We start from the raw sequence: 15,252 nt of genomic DNA, 5'->3' as shown, positions 1-15,252 counted from the left end.
ACTTTAATACTTTAGTGTTTTAAATCTAAAATTAACTTCAGGAAAACAGCACGTTGCAAGACAGAGCAGATCAAATATTTCTCAGACACTGACACTTATTGTATGTCCACTCTTGTGTTTAATAACTCTGAAACCACACTTTGGGAAATCACTGCCACGTGGAAGTCGTTTGTTAGTTCAGTCAGTGTCCTCATTGCTGTGTTAACAAAGACAATGTAGTGTACTTCATGACTAATGATTGAAATAATTATGGCTGCACAATGTTATTTAGATCAATAAAACTGTATTAAGATTAATTTCATATATAAAATATATTTCAATATGACAGATGTATGTAATAAACAAAAACAAATTGATGTTTAGGCAATCGACCATGTCTCACTGTTATGCATTAAATCAGACAAAACTCTCTACACCTCCATAAAATCATTTTCCATATCTTAACTATGGACAACACAATTCTGTTAAACAATAACACAATATGTTCATCACAACATGATTACACTGAAAAGTTACATTTGTCCATTAATTTGTTCTCAGAATATAATATCACTACGTCTTTGTATATCAGATGTTTATTTATAAAAGAGTGCAAGTGCAATTAGATAAATAAAAGGATATAAAAGCCAATGCAAACTTCAAAATATCTTTAAATGTACATAAGAAAAAAACAAATGGTCTTAAGTTTTTCAAAACAGTCTTGTGGTTCCTTGTGATGTCCTAAAATCTGGTTCTTACGAAGCTGGTTATATAATCTTCGCCTTCAGTCAACGGTTAGTTCAAGGTTGGATGTCTCTCCTTCGATTGTCTGCCTGCTCTGATCCATGCAACCTGAGAGAGCAGTCCTGGTGACCTCAGACGGTTTTCTTTGGTTGCTTTCACACCTGAGCAGTTTGGTCCGTTTTAATAAAAACCTGGAGCGTTTCGTCGGATAGTCCGGTCCGTTTGGGGTGGTGTGAAAGCTCATTTAAACTTTGGTCAGTTTGAAAAGGGAGAGGGGTGGTTTAGGGTTAGGTCTATGTTCGCTTCAAAGTGAACTAGAAATTGGTAAGAATGCAATCCGACCTAAATATTGAAAGTGAACCAAAAACAAAATTTCAACTTGTGGACTTGTATCTGATTTAAGGGATGATAACTTTCAAATTCATAACCGATTATGTAGATAAATTGCTCGTCGTCTGTAACAACCCATCACAATCTCTCTCTCATCAGGGCCCGCCCTCTCCTTCACTCCGTGGCTTATCAGCTGCTTATATTGTTTGCCTTCTGCTAAAAAACAATAAAGCAAAACCAGAAAACACAAGACGTTACAAATTTGATATTGCTCCATTATTTCTGAGACCAGAAGTCTCGTCCAATTTCATTCAGACTTTCTGTCCAATAGACCAGCGACCGTGTGACATTTGTTTACGATGTTTGGTAAGTCTGACAGTGCAGTGTAAACACAAAACCAAACCAAATGTTGCAACTTCACCCCTGATTCGCACCCAGTCTACCCAACTACAGGTGTGAAAGCGACCTTAAACCAAGCGCTGCAGCTGGAAATGAGACTCTTTACGGCCCTTCACAGGTCTTTAGCAAATCTTCCAGGAAATGAACCACCACCTCTTTACCTCTCTCCTCCTCTCCCCATCCCTCCCCTTCAGCCTTCAACTCCTTCAGTCTGATCAGGGTCTCCTGAAGACCTCCGACTCTCTGCTGAGGGGTAAAACTGTACCCCACCGCATCTTTTTCTCCTTCTGCCCCCTCTCCTCCTCCTTCCTCCGCTCTGAGATATTTGATCAAATGCTCTTTGATGCCCCTCCCCTCCTCCCCGGCCAGCGATGCCCCAAGGGCGGGCATGTCCTGTGACTGGCTGACGCTGAGCAGGTGTAGAAGAGCTTGTGAGAGCGTGTGTCGCAGGCTGGCACTGTAGCGGTACTCTAAGAAGTCGTTTGTGTCTTCGCTGTTCTCAAGAGCTGTGGCCAGGGAACGCCACACACAGCTGAACTGCTTTAAGTCCCCGTAGCAGCCGCGCTTGGCAGGAACTGCCAGGGCAGCGGCAGACTTGATCCGCACCTTGAAGTTCTTACAGGAAGTAACAACATGACAGAGAGAGGAGAATGCGTCACAAGACCACGGAGCTGAGTCTAAGAGGAAGAAAGAGACAGAAATGAACTGTTATGTTTGACATGTAGGCTTCAATAAAACAAAACAAAAATTCAGATCAGTCATAAACATTTAGGCAAACAGGCTTATATCCTTTCTTGCGAAGAGTTAAATGAGAAGATCAATACCATTCTCAAATCTTTATGCTGAATATGAAGCCAACACCAGCAAGCAGTTATCTTAGCTTGGCATTAAGACTGGAAACGGCTAACCCGGCTTTGTCCTAGCAGCACCTCTAGAGCTCACTGATTAACAGGGTTTGTATCTGCAGTTTGGCATTTAATCTGTACAAAAAACTAAATGTAAAACCAACAGTTTGTGGTTATACAGGAGAGTTACATGCTGGAACTATTTCTTCGCCGAACGCAATGATAAGTAGTATTTTTGTCACCGTGAGGTTGCTAGGCAACTAGTAGAGACTCCAGGAAGTCACTGTGTCAGGTCAAGAATTTGTTACACAGCATCAGATCTTTGTTAAATAAATAGTTCAACATCTTTCTGAAATACACCTGTTTTGCCGTTTCCAGTCTTTATGCTAAGCTAAGCTAGCCATCTTCTTGCTTCATATTTAACGAAAAGATAAGAGAGCGGTGAACATCTTCATCATTATCTCCAGCTTTCAGCAAGCAAGCAAATAAGTATAGTTCCCAAAATATGGAACTATTCCTTTAAATCCTGGTTGAAGCATGGTCAGAGAGTCAGGTCAATGACCCGTGTTGACCAATTCATACCGAGGGCAAACAAGGTGAACGTCCTTGGAAAAAGCAAATGAATGAACACTTACCGAGCGGAAGGGCTGGGTTTCTGAAAGCATTTCCCAAGGCGTAACAGGCATTCCATCTGACCTTCATAGTGGCCTCTGATTGGACAGTTTTAACCAGAGCAAGGACGGCATCTTCCAGCGGGCGTTGGAACGCAGATCGGCTCAGCTGACTTTGACGCAGGAAATGAAGCAGATTCCCGAGTGCTCGCACTGCGTTAGACTTCACCTGGGGGTGAATGAGGTTATACTAAGCAAGTTGGCATTAATGTAATAACATGATTAGGTTGATTGCCCATTCTCGCTACCTATATGACTGAACTGTGTCCCAAACAGATCCATTTTGAAACTACTTCATAGCAGAACAAAATGTGGCAAGACTTAACAAATTGGAATGTTTGTGCCTTGCTCTTGTGTGTAAAAGAGTGAGAGCTCTCACCCTGTCTTTGTCGGCTGATGCTCGGGTGGCTGCCTGCAACATCTTGAGAAGCAGCATGTCGGACAACTCTTCCTGGAAGTCCACACCTACGCTCTCCCTGATAAAGAAACCGGAGATAAACAGATTACAAAAATACAATCTCTGACAACAGACTATATACCTTGAATTATTATATCCATGTTTTCTTACATATTAACAATAAGTGTGTCTGTGAGGTTGCCTAGGGACCAGGCAGCCTTGGCACGGACATTTGGAGATCGATCATCAAGTGCAGCGAGGATAGTGTTTGCTGTATCCGCCACGAACATCACATCCTGAACAGAGAAAAAGAGGGAAAAAAATAAATAAATCTCAACCTGTATAACAGATCCTTGTGGGTCAGCAACATGTTGCATGGTGTTCAATATGCTCATAGTTGCTGGTCAGTGTCCCTACCTCTCTGAGACAGGGGAACAGTATGTAGACTCCCAAAGCCCTGACGGCTGCAGTCTTCACCAGATAGTTTTCACTGTAGGTCAGCCCGAGCAGCACGGTGATGCACATCAGCTGCGTCTTTTCCTTGAAAACATCATCACACATCACACCTACAGCTCCATTAAAAGGTCCACTGTGTGGGAATTTCTACCATCTAGCGTTGAGATCATATATCGCAATCAATTCTCCCGCGCCACGCAGTTCAAAGTACGTATTACAGCTACGGTAGCCTTCACGCTTTTTTCTGATGATGCCGGTCTCTTGCTCTTTTCAATATCCTTTTTCTTTTTCTGGGCGAAGAAGAAGACTCCTGTTCCTGAAATTTGGATTTTGAATACGTGTGGTCCTCCATGTTTCCTTCTTCAAACTTGCCAGGGCCGGGAAGCTACGATACCCATTAGCAGCATTAGCAGCACCTGTGAGTTTAATGTGTGACAGCAAAAACGCAAAAGGCGGAGCAGTATGTCCTGTATGTCCCTTACCGGCCAACGTATTTCAAGATGGCGCATGAATATGGAGCGTCTACCCCAGTTCACGCGAATGCAAATGTAAAATTTCAAGCCAACAGGAATACTTGGAATTGATGGTGGTGGTAAATATTCATGAAAAAGGACAAGTTTGTGAACGGGCAACACAGATTTTGATAATGAACAACTAAAAACGTTACACACTGGAGCTTTAAGCTCAGCGTTAGTTGTGTAGAAACAATCCAAGTGAAACTCACAGGCAGCTGTGCGAAGGCCTGCGGCAGAATGGAGGGGAGCGTGTCGCAGGCGCTCGTCTGCAGTGTGGGATGTTGTTCGTTCTGTAGCGCTCCGTTCAGAGGACCACTCAAGACTTCTGACCAAAAGAGCACCACCTATATCGTGCAAATATATGTATGAAAACGCATTAATATATCACAGTTAATTAATATTGATATAAACCAAATTTTAGGGGGGGGCGGTGTTTAACTGTTCCTTAAAAAGGGACATTAAAACTACGTTCTCCTTTCTCAAGTTAATGTTTTCAGAAAACAAACAATGGCAACACACAGCAATAGGACATAAGAAACATTCTCTCAAAACAGGTAAACCCTGATACAGAATAAGATGGATGGATGGATAGATAGATAGATAGATACTTCATTGATCCCCAAGGGGAAATTCAAGTTTAAAGACAGTTTGTACTTACTTGGCTTACGGGGACCCTCAAGCTCTCAGGCACGTTGTTCTCTGGTCTGTACTGCTGGATTATTCCTGTCCCTAACTCCTCTAGTAACTAAATAAAAGACAATAACATACATATTAGTGCACAGGTCGGATTCTGTCTCGAGCTGTCATTTCACATCCAATTTTCTAAATTCATATTTACACCATTTGTATTGCTGAAGCTTGGACATACGTGCAGATAAGAGGAAAAAAAGCAAGAGACACACAACAGCGGAAGTCATTTACAGATGGCGTAGGAGAAACTTGAAGGTGTTACCTTTGCTCCATGCAGTTGTATGGAGGGGTCTGTCTCCCCAAGGCAGCGAGCGCTCACCTGCCCAATCTCACACAAACATGCTTGAGCTAGAGAGAAGTAGCCACGCACCAGGTGGGACATGACCTGAAACACACAGGACACACTTCAGATTTCACACTTCAAAAAACACCTTCAGATTTTTTTTTTTTTTTTTTTTAGAAATGTCTGTTTGGGGCTTTCTTTTGTCACTTTCTGTTTCATCCATTATCTATCACCTGTAGAGCTTCTAGTCGGACAGGGGAGGGCTCTAAAGCAGCACCCCCTCCTGTTCCCGCTCCCTCGCTGTCTGATTGGTCCTCTCTGGGCTGAGTCACCAGCGACACACACAGCTGCAGCAGCCACGGCGGGGCGGTGTCCTCCTCCCCCGGCGTGCGAGGATTGTGAGGGGAGTGGGTGTGTGAGCTCTGCAGGGAGGGTTTGACTGGTGTGCGAGAGGGCGAGGACACTCCGTCTCTTTGTCTCCAGCTGAGAGCCGAGTCCTGTGGCGTGAATGAGCCACTGCTGCTGCTGCCCTCCGGCTGTCGGAGGAGAAGCTGCACCTCAGGGAGAGGAGCCTGAGTCGTCACCAGAGCGCCATAAAGTGTCAGGACGGACACGCGAACGTTCACATCTGAAGACAGAGAGCGGTTGTATTAAAAGAAGCCTGTGTTCCTAACCTGTTCTCGTAAATCCTTGTGTGCAGGTCACTGAGTGCACAGACGAAATACAGACCTCTGTGGCGCACGTAGGGACGCATCTGCTTCCAGAGCGGGCTGAGCAGACCAGGTCTGAGACGGTGGTAGGGAGCGTTTGCCACCAGGTAGGCCAGGCACTAACAGACAGGATAAGCCATTAGAAGCAGATATCACTCCCCAACTACATGTGTGCACGTTTGAAAACATGTTCCAGGCTTAACTTGACTTTTACACGAGCTGTACATGTAAGCTCAACATTGAACTATCACACATTGCATAACAGAAAATCAATTTTAATCCAAACAATCATTCTTTGTTCAGACACTGGGCAAGAAGAGAGAACAAAGTAGCCAGAAAACAGAAGGAAAAGCTTTCAGAAGGTTGATCACAAAACTGTGCTTGTTAATGTACCTTTATGACCTGTGTGAGCGTCTGAGGGGAGGTCTCGGCCAGCAGAGCCAGACTGAGAGCGCGGTGCAGTTCTCTGACGGAGGTAGCCAGCGAGAAGGAGAAAGGGGTGTAAGATGTACGAGGAGACGCCGTATCTTCAGCCACAGCCAGGAACTGACGGGAGCCATCCAGCATGGCCGACAACACCTGAAGCGCAGACGCACGCACCTGGAGGGAGAGGATACAGACGGATGCTACAGCCATACATTTCAAGGAGACTTGTAACATGAGTGAGGCCGTGTTGTACCTTTGGAGAGGGGTCCTTCCGGATAATTGTGAGGAGAGTGAGAGGCGGCAGCCCACCAACAGGAGAGTCAGGGATGAAGGAGGACCAGTACCCGTACAGAGTCCTCTTCTCTACAGCTTTCACCACCGCTAGCAGACAGTGCAGTGCTCCCTGACGCACACGACCATGGTAAAGCCTAAGAGAGAAAGATGCTGCAGGATGATTTCGCAGTTCATGCAGCATTAGGAGGAAAACACTTTTCCATCCACTTTATAAAACTTTAAACCTTTCACAAAGCATACAGTTAATTGTGTTTCTCAAATATAAAAGTGCTTTTTCAAGACATATGCTTGTAGCAATGAATGCAGTGGGGGGAAAACCATCAACTTACAGTAAAAAAACAAAAAAAAACAGGCATGCTTGAACCAAAAAAAATGAGATAGTTGTGACATGGATGGACATTGGCAGTGTTCTTCTGTACCTTAATTTGCTCTGTGCACTGCCTTCTGGGTCAGAAAACTCTGAGTCAGAACTTGTTTTTTTCCAGGACGGGTAGAGAGACGGGCCAGAGGGTTTCGACAAGGACTCAACTTCACCTCTGCCTCCCTCTCTTCCACCTCCTTTCTGAAGTTCAGGTACTGGATCTCGATCATCTTCCTCTCCATCATCACCCCTGCTCTCAGTGCTTGTCTTCTTTCCCTTTCCCCTGGATTTCCTCTTTTTATTCTGGAGGAGAAACATGAAAAACATTTCAGCCAAAAAAATTGTGTTTCATCACTGATTTTGAAACGTCTCTTACTACAAAAATGAAGACTTGTCTTACCCCTGAGGTTTTGCCTGGCAGAGCGGAATCCTTTTGTGATTCAATGGGTTTTGGTGGTTCGACAGGTTTTGATGCAGAGAGACCTTCGTACTGAGGAAGAGGTGATGGGTAAAGAACAGCCGGCCATTCAACACTCACACCTGGAGTTCCCTGGAACAAGAGCCTCTGCAGAAAACATGTACAGGTCTCAAAATGATTACTACAATAGATTACCGTCATGTTTGTTTTTTTTTTTTTTTTTTTAAAAAGGGCAAAATCTGCAAATGTTGTACCTTAAGTGCAGCCAGTACAGATCCAACCTCCTCTCCTCCACCAAATTTCCACTTCCCACCTGAGAGACAACACTGGAGTCCCTTCAGTGCTGCCTGGATCACCTACACACAGAACACAAGGGCAGGCATAGATCAACTACAATTACATGTATTTTTCCCCATAGAAATGTTCTTTACATTATGCCAATTATCTGTACCATGCAGTAGAAGAGTTCATCCGTGTTGGGAGGTTTGGGTGACTGCAGTGTTTTCAGGAAGACTCTGAAAGATACACTTCTGTATTGATCATCCAAAGGTGGCTGACCAGGGATCCTGGAGAGAAACAACCGAGCCAACCACAGTATTTACAGGCTGTGAACACAACACTGACTTATCATCATCTTTTAGGTTGATATGGAACCCTAACTCAAAGCTTTAAAGCTAGCTCTTTAGCTCTTCAGAAACAAATTCAGACACACCATGTCCATGTTTCATAGTCTACAAAGTGGGCGCACATTACACACAGACAAAAATGCACCATGGCTACTGGCTAAATGTATCCGCATACTAAAGCCTACCTGAGGCAGATGTTGGCCATACAGGTAAGAGCAACACGGCGTAACTCCATATTTGGCTGAGATGGAGAACTATACAGCAAGAGGACTCCATCTTCACCCAGCAAGTCATTGAGGTGCTATGAATGAGAAAAATCGCAATGTACAGCATCTCACAGAAATGAGTACACCCCTCACATTTTAGTAAATATTTCATTATGTCTTTTAATGGGACAACACTGAAGAAATTACACTTTGCTACAATGTTAAGTATTAAGTGTACAGCTTGAATAACAGTGTAAATGTGCTGTCCCCTCAAAATAACTCAACACACAGCCATTCAGGTCTAAACCGCTGGCAACAAAAGTGAGAACACCCCTATGTTAAATTCCCATAGAGGCAGGCAGATGTTTATTTTTAAAGGCCAATTATTTCATGGAGCCAGGATACTATGCATCCTGATAAAGTTCCCTTCACCTTAGGAATTAAAATAGCCCCACATCATCATATACCCTTCACCATTCCTAGAGATTGGCATGGTTTTATGTCAGTTAGCCTAATAGCTGGTTTGATTTGCATTGAGAGATGATTTTATGGAAAGTACCCCATGCAAATCTCTAGGTAGAGTGAAGGGTATGTGATGATGTGGGGCTATTTTAATTCCAAAGGTGAAGGGAACTTTATCAGGGGGGTGTACTCACTTTTGTGAGATACTGTATATATTCAGCAGTTAACATACACTTTTACAAAGCTTGTACAAATATCTACCTGGTGGCACTGAGGTCCATTCCCATACACTATTGTGGAGAGTGCCAAGAGGACATCTGAGTGTGTCCATGTACTGCACACTTTCAGCGCACCGGCGGTATAATTCACCAATACATCCAAGGTCCGCTCGTCCATTATTACCTTAAGAAACATTGAGAAGAGAAAGTAAGAAAAAAAAAGTACAGAACATTTCAGGGGAGGACATATGCAGTCATGGTCAGTACATGAGTAGATATGCACAGTAGTAAAAGGTCTACTGTTACTTAAAGCTAGTGGTTACCTTTAGCTGATTGAGTAGATGATGTACTAGCTGGCAGAGTTTGATGACTAAATGTTCTTGACTCAGTGGCACAAGACAGCTGACATGTTTCAGCAGGGTGCACACATCCTGAAATGGAAATTAATACACTCAGCACAACCAAGAATATCTTCCACAGCCACAAACAAATAATCCTGGATATCACATATGCTCATTTAGTTCATTAAGTAGAAGCTTGATACAAAAAGAAAAGGCAAACTTTAAAGAACATTTACGTGAGAGCAAAACTCGATTGCACTTTGTTTTTGCTGGGGTGTTGTTAAATGGTTGCTAGGACACTATATAGGTTGCTAACGAGTAACAAGGTGGCTGTTAGTTGTTATCAGGGGCGAGGATCAGACCCTAATGAGAATGTGACACGGATACAGTGCCTTGCAAAGCGTTAACACCCCCCCCGATAATCTCTGAGGTAGCTACTGAACGTCAGCTACTGTTTTCTGACACTATTAACACTATGATGGAACTAAACCTGACACTTTATAAGTCACAATAACAACGACCAATTTGAAACAATGTTCTAAAATTCAGCACTTTTAGTTTCTTATGTTTCAATTTGGCTTTTAATCTGCGCCATGAAATGACCAACTTGTTCTCTGGGGACTACCGACGTTAAACTTCACAACCGCACTCCTGCTCTCCCTCTGACAGATCAGATACTACGTTTCTGTTAAAGGTAATTGTTTGACCCCTGTCATTAACAGACAAGTTCCCAAAATCTCACTTGAAGCACTAAAATGTATTTAAAAAAAATAAATAAAATATGTTTAGGGGGGCTGAGATGAAATTTAGAGGGGCTTGAGCCCCCCTAAAAAGGGTCTAAAATCACCCATGGTTGTTATAATGTTATGTATGCCATAGATATAAAACACAAGTGGTTGCTAGGGTGTTCTGTACAGTTGATATGGCAGTACTATGCATAGACATAATATATTATGTCTATGGTACTATGTGCTATGATGTTCTCTGTGGTTGCTAGGGCAATGGGTGGCTGCTAAGGTGTACTGCATGGCAGCTAGGTGGTTGCCAGGGTGTTTAGCATCTTTGGGTGTATCATGACGTGGTTATGTTGATACTGGTCAGCATAGACATATCTATGCTGGTCAGTTGCTTGTAAGTACTGCATGGTTGGCAGGATGCTTTCACAAGCTAAAGAAGAAACAAATTACCACATTCATTTTGATCACACATCTGATTTCAGTAGTATTCATTAGTGTGTCGTTTTGCATTTTCAGTATCACAAGTTTAAGTTGAATACAGTCGTCACTACAAGACCAAAGAGAGCAGGAGTTACCTCTGGTCGGATGTTGATATTGGGGTCAAAGGTTTTGTTGTAGTTTTCGGACAGTAGCTGGTCAAACAGCAGGTTGAGCTCCTCTCTTAACTGGCCAGAGTCTGCTCGCAGAGCTCGGAGTTTTGCTGCGCAGCGGGAAAACTGTTTCTCGACGTCCGACGGTGAGCCGAGCCGCCAACCGTCCATCCCGAGCGGAGTGAACGGGGCGGCCTCCGCTGACAAAGCCACCGGAGAGAAAACAGGTACATCACTACGGCTCATAAAGGCCGGTGCTAACAACCCCGTTTGTGCCGCCATATTTGTGACCGCGGAAGTATTTCCCTTGCTTGGTGGATCTTGCCCCTCCTTTGAAGCTTGATATCCAAATGTCCGGCTCATTACTGCCCCCTACAGTGTAAACCAGGAACATCGCCTCCCTCTGAAACATGAAGAAACTACCATAAATGAATGAAGCAACATCAGTATGTAAAAATACACACAGAAAAAGTCCTCCATCCAACAATTGTAGTGCAGTAATTGAGTATCAAAAGAAGTAATCATTTTCACAACTTACACCTTTTACATATTTATGTAATATTTGATTATTTTGTATTCATTTTCTTGAGTTTTTCATGTTTGTATAGAGATGGGCACTAAACTAGTCGTGGCATTGGTCCATGCTTTATATCTCTAACATAAATATTTACTGATGCATTCATGCATATGCATTTAAAGGTGCAGCTAGCAGTGAAGCTAGCTCTATGGAGGTCTGGCAATGCGATACTTAAAAAGGTATGGTAGAGCTAATTCTTAGATAGTTTATCATTATTTATAGGTTAGTTTAACCTTTAAATCAGTTTTTGGATACAACTTCTAATCAGAAATAATTTTTAACTGTGGATGTCAGGTAAGCGTAGGAGTAAAGACTACAATACAATTAATTTTTATGTAGTGGAGTATTGTATAAAAGTATCTTAAATTATAGTTTTGTTAACTTCATAATTCCTTCTGCTGCATGTTCCCAGTTCATTTCCCTTAACACTTTCCCTAATGCTGGTAAATACAATTTCAGAAGCTACACTTTTCTCAAAAGCTTTCCACCAGCGTTGAATGTTCCTGAATGTTGAAGTCTCAATTCGTGGAGGCGAGCAGACATGGATGTCCATCTACCGGTTCCAATAGAGCACCGGTTCCAATAGAGCAGTAAGTCCCCTGCATCTGGAAACTTAATTCTGTATACATGTGAGAAACCAGTCTGTTTGCAGCCTCAAGAACATAAGTGTGTATCATTGTTCACAATGTCACGATCGGAACATCTGGACATTTGATTTTAGTACATAGTGAAGCAAAGTCAAGGAATGCATAGACACAAGTCACATTTTGAACCAATTTACTGTGTCAAAGTTGTTTTGTGCTCAACATGTTGAAAATATCACAATACCAAACTGCACACTAATTCACATTCCAGAGATACAGCACTAACATTGTAAAGATTCACAACGGAAGTGGAAACAGGAATGTTCAAGCATGTACAAAACCTTCAATCTCTTGGCATGTAATTTTCTTTATTAAGTGTAAGCAACAGCCTTGCAACAGTCTTAGAATTTATATTCAATCTCAGTAAACACTGAAAATTAAAAAGGCATTTCAACAAAAAAAAATGTCTGTTGCTCATTCCATGAAAAATAAGTTATTATACAACATATCCATATGAAACAATGTCCGTGCGTCAATGCACAGCAAAAAATAATATCCGGAAATTAGTCATGTAACCTGTCAGATGTGAAAATGCTGACCGAGTGCTGGAATGGGGAGTAGCTTGAAGAATGTCACATCGAATCACAAGTCCAGGCACAACTACAGCGCCATCCACAGATGGTGGTAGTGTTGTGGGTGGCAAACAATAACAGACTGAAGCAAGCAGGAAACCAGGAGGTAGGCATGTCAGCAGAAAAGTGGTTGCAAATGTACAGCATGGCACAAAAGTATTAAGGGCTGAATTAAAAGTAGTTTTCGGAGGGCATGTTTGGATTTCAGCCCGACTTGAACAGCAGAATGGCCACTTGGCCCAGGTAGAAGTAGATGAAATGCTTCGTCTCGTGCGTCACGTAGCTCCCAAAATTCCTCCCAACAATGCAATGCCATGTGGGGTTGTACTTCTTGTCAAACTCCTGGAGGGGAGACAAGAATTGCAATAGCATAGATGATAACATAAACCAGTTTCATTTACATGCTTGTACTAATTTGATATTATGTACCTTTTTGACATAGGCAGCAATATCCTTCTCAATGTTGTACTTCTCCATAGCCTGCATGGCACAGTCCACTGCATCCTGCTGCATTTCATCAGACATGTCTGCATTCTTTATCACTGCCTTCTTGTCAGACATGTTGGCTTTTTGACTGCACAGGAAAAAATTTTTTTTATAATATATATATACATATATACATATATATATATATACACATATACATACATACATACATACATACATACACACACACATTTTCCACATAGTTATTACTAATTCTAGTGCAAACAGTGAGCCTTGTTCCATTTTCATGACTACAACACAGCTGCCACCATTTGCTTAAATAAAACAAATAGTCATTAGTTATGAGGCTACTTCTATCCAATCCAATGAACTGGATAGAAGGCCTCAAGAAGCAGGATTACCAAATCAACTAGCTAGAGAACTTGGGAGGGAAAACCGTGATCGTCCTCTGAAAGAGTTGTTCTGGATTACATTGAGTGCAGTTATATGGACAACTCAGTAATTTATGTTTTAGGAGACAGACACAATGGGTCCTGATTGAGAGTATCACAGTAAACCATAAAAGAAGGTTGCTGACATGACATACCTGCAACTGCATTGTGCAGCTGACAGCATTAGAACTTTGATTTACACTGCTTGTGAAGCAACACTTAACTATTTTCGCACATATTCAAACACAAGTTAACGTCACATACTGTAATTCAACTACATTTGTCAGGTTTACAGATAACAATGCAAAGAAAGTGCCATTCATTCAGGACAAATACAGATGTTCAGACGAGATTAGCACGCCAGCAAGAGAAGCCTCAGTATTCCCTCTCTGCTGGCAGTGTGCACAGGTTGTATTAGCAATAAACACAGAATTATGGAGCAACACTTACCGTCTCTCAGCGAAGTTAAATTGTTTAGAGTTGTGCGTTACGGGTAGCTACACAGTTCTTCGTTCATTTATGCAAAGAAAGCGTGCGTCTCTGCTCCGCCCTCAACATCGCATTCGCTATCTGATTGGCTGGAGGGAAGCCTCCACCCTGGTGACGGCGCTTTTCACTGGCAGACAGGGACTGCATCTTATTTCCACCCAGAATGCACTGTTTTCAACCCCAATCCCTCCCTCCCATCGGAGAAAGTGATTGATCCAGGTGATCGGGTTGATCGATGGTATTGATCTGCATTATACCTTGGGAGAGCTTGCAACGCAGAATAAGATTAGACCCAAACAGGGGAGGAAAGGCACGAGTTGATGTGCATTTTAAGTGTATCAAATTGGTGCCAGTTGTAACAGGGACAGTCTCTGAACTGTAAGAAGATATTCTGAGGCATACCAGACAATTCCACAAAAACCCTTCAGTCTAGTCAGATAGGTGATAAGTGTCTTGTCTGTAATTTCGTGTTCCTTCATCTCACTGCAACCTTTTAGATGGACAGTTTAATCCATAGTAGATAGTAGATACAAAAAAGAGAAACACAATGATACTGATGGGTCCAATAAAATATATTTAACTTTCATTGAAGAGAACAATACTTAGCATAATCAAAACTCATCTTCTGCAGCATAAGACTGAAAAAAGGTCACAAACCCTTATCACACCCCAGCCTTCCCTACCTGTCAATGGCCGCCCACTATTTCCCACTCTAGATCATGGATGTATAAAGAGATACTGATAGAAAATGTTGTTTGCTATACAGATTGTGAATCCCCTTCAGGCAAATTTTTGATTTGTGATTATAGGGACATATAAATGAAGTTGATTTGACTATGTTGTTCCTGTTCTGCTGTAGTCCTATGTCTATTATTGTGTAAGTTAATTGAGAGAAACAAAAAACAATCAAAATCCTTGTACAGTATGCGTTTACATGCTTAAACAATAAAACAGATTCTGATAGAACACAAAGTTCTAGCCACAACAGGTAGACAATGCTTGAAATATGGATGTTGTTGCAAAGAAGCTACACATTCTAAAACATGGATGCTTCACACACAGCTTCAACCCGACAGCAAAGAAGATCTATACATCACCAGTTTCAAGGTGGGAACCCAATTCAGTATCCGAACAAATGTGAACACAATCTCCCCGTCTTTCCCTGAGTTTGGCATTGAATAATGGCCAGAATAGTGTTTTTGCATTAACAATATGATGTCACAGTGAAGTTTGCCTTTTGGAAATAACATCACATTGATTTATCCTATTGACATTTGTGTGAAATCTTTCACATAATTAGTGTATTGATAACATTTGTGCCAGATGTAATGAAATTCTCTCCAGGCATTCCTGATATCACATTCACAAGAACAGGATGGACGTGGTCTTTTACT

General features: G+C 42.2%; 2 protein-coding genes across 3 annotated transcripts; both read right to left on the bottom strand.

The window, feature by feature from the left end:
- Window positions 1-95: 95 nt before the first annotated feature.
- heatr6 (HEAT repeat containing 6) lies at window positions 96-10,997 on the bottom strand. Of its 2 annotated transcripts, XM_039776955.1 has the most exons (20): window positions 10,684-10,997; window positions 9,354-9,461; window positions 9,074-9,214; window positions 8,330-8,445; window positions 7,970-8,084; window positions 7,773-7,874; window positions 7,501-7,665; window positions 7,159-7,403; window positions 6,699-6,873; window positions 6,413-6,619; window positions 6,039-6,138; window positions 5,543-5,937; window positions 5,289-5,411; window positions 4,995-5,081; window positions 4,546-4,680; window positions 3,783-3,905; window positions 3,537-3,661; window positions 3,348-3,444; window positions 2,933-3,137; window positions 96-2,129 (listed from the first exon to the last, which is right to left on the bottom strand). In XM_039776955.1, the coding sequence occupies exons 1-20, from the start codon at window positions 10,978-10,980 to the stop codon at window positions 1,555-1,557; spliced, it is 3,636 nt and encodes a 1,211-aa protein (XP_039632889.1). In that variant the 5' UTR covers window positions 10,981-10,997; the 3' UTR covers window positions 96-1,554. The 2 variants fall into 2 exon arrangements, with proteins under 2 accessions (XP_039632889.1, XP_039632890.1); XM_039776956.1 differs by lacking the exon at window positions 4,546-4,680.
- Window positions 10,998-12,035: 1,038 nt separating this feature from the next.
- Window positions 12,036-13,966, bottom strand: dynll2b (dynein, light chain, LC8-type 2b). The gene is made up of 3 exons (XM_039776954.1): window positions 13,820-13,966; window positions 12,921-13,065; window positions 12,036-12,833 (listed from the first exon to the last, which is right to left on the bottom strand). The coding sequence occupies exons 2-3, from the start codon at window positions 13,050-13,052 to the stop codon at window positions 12,696-12,698; spliced, it is 270 nt and encodes an 89-aa protein (XP_039632888.1). The 5' UTR covers window positions 13,053-13,065; window positions 13,820-13,966; the 3' UTR covers window positions 12,036-12,695.
- Window positions 13,967-15,252: the final 1,286 nt, after the last annotated feature.

The sequence above is a fragment of the Perca fluviatilis genome, chromosome 16 (genome assembly GCF_010015445.1).
Source record: "Perca fluviatilis chromosome 16, GENO_Pfluv_1.0, whole genome shotgun sequence".
NCBI classification, from domain to species: Eukaryota; Metazoa; Chordata; class Actinopteri; order Perciformes; family Percidae; genus Perca; species Perca fluviatilis.
The sequence above is the reverse complement of the archived record's forward strand: the minus strand, read 5'-3'. Positions and strand labels throughout refer to the sequence as shown.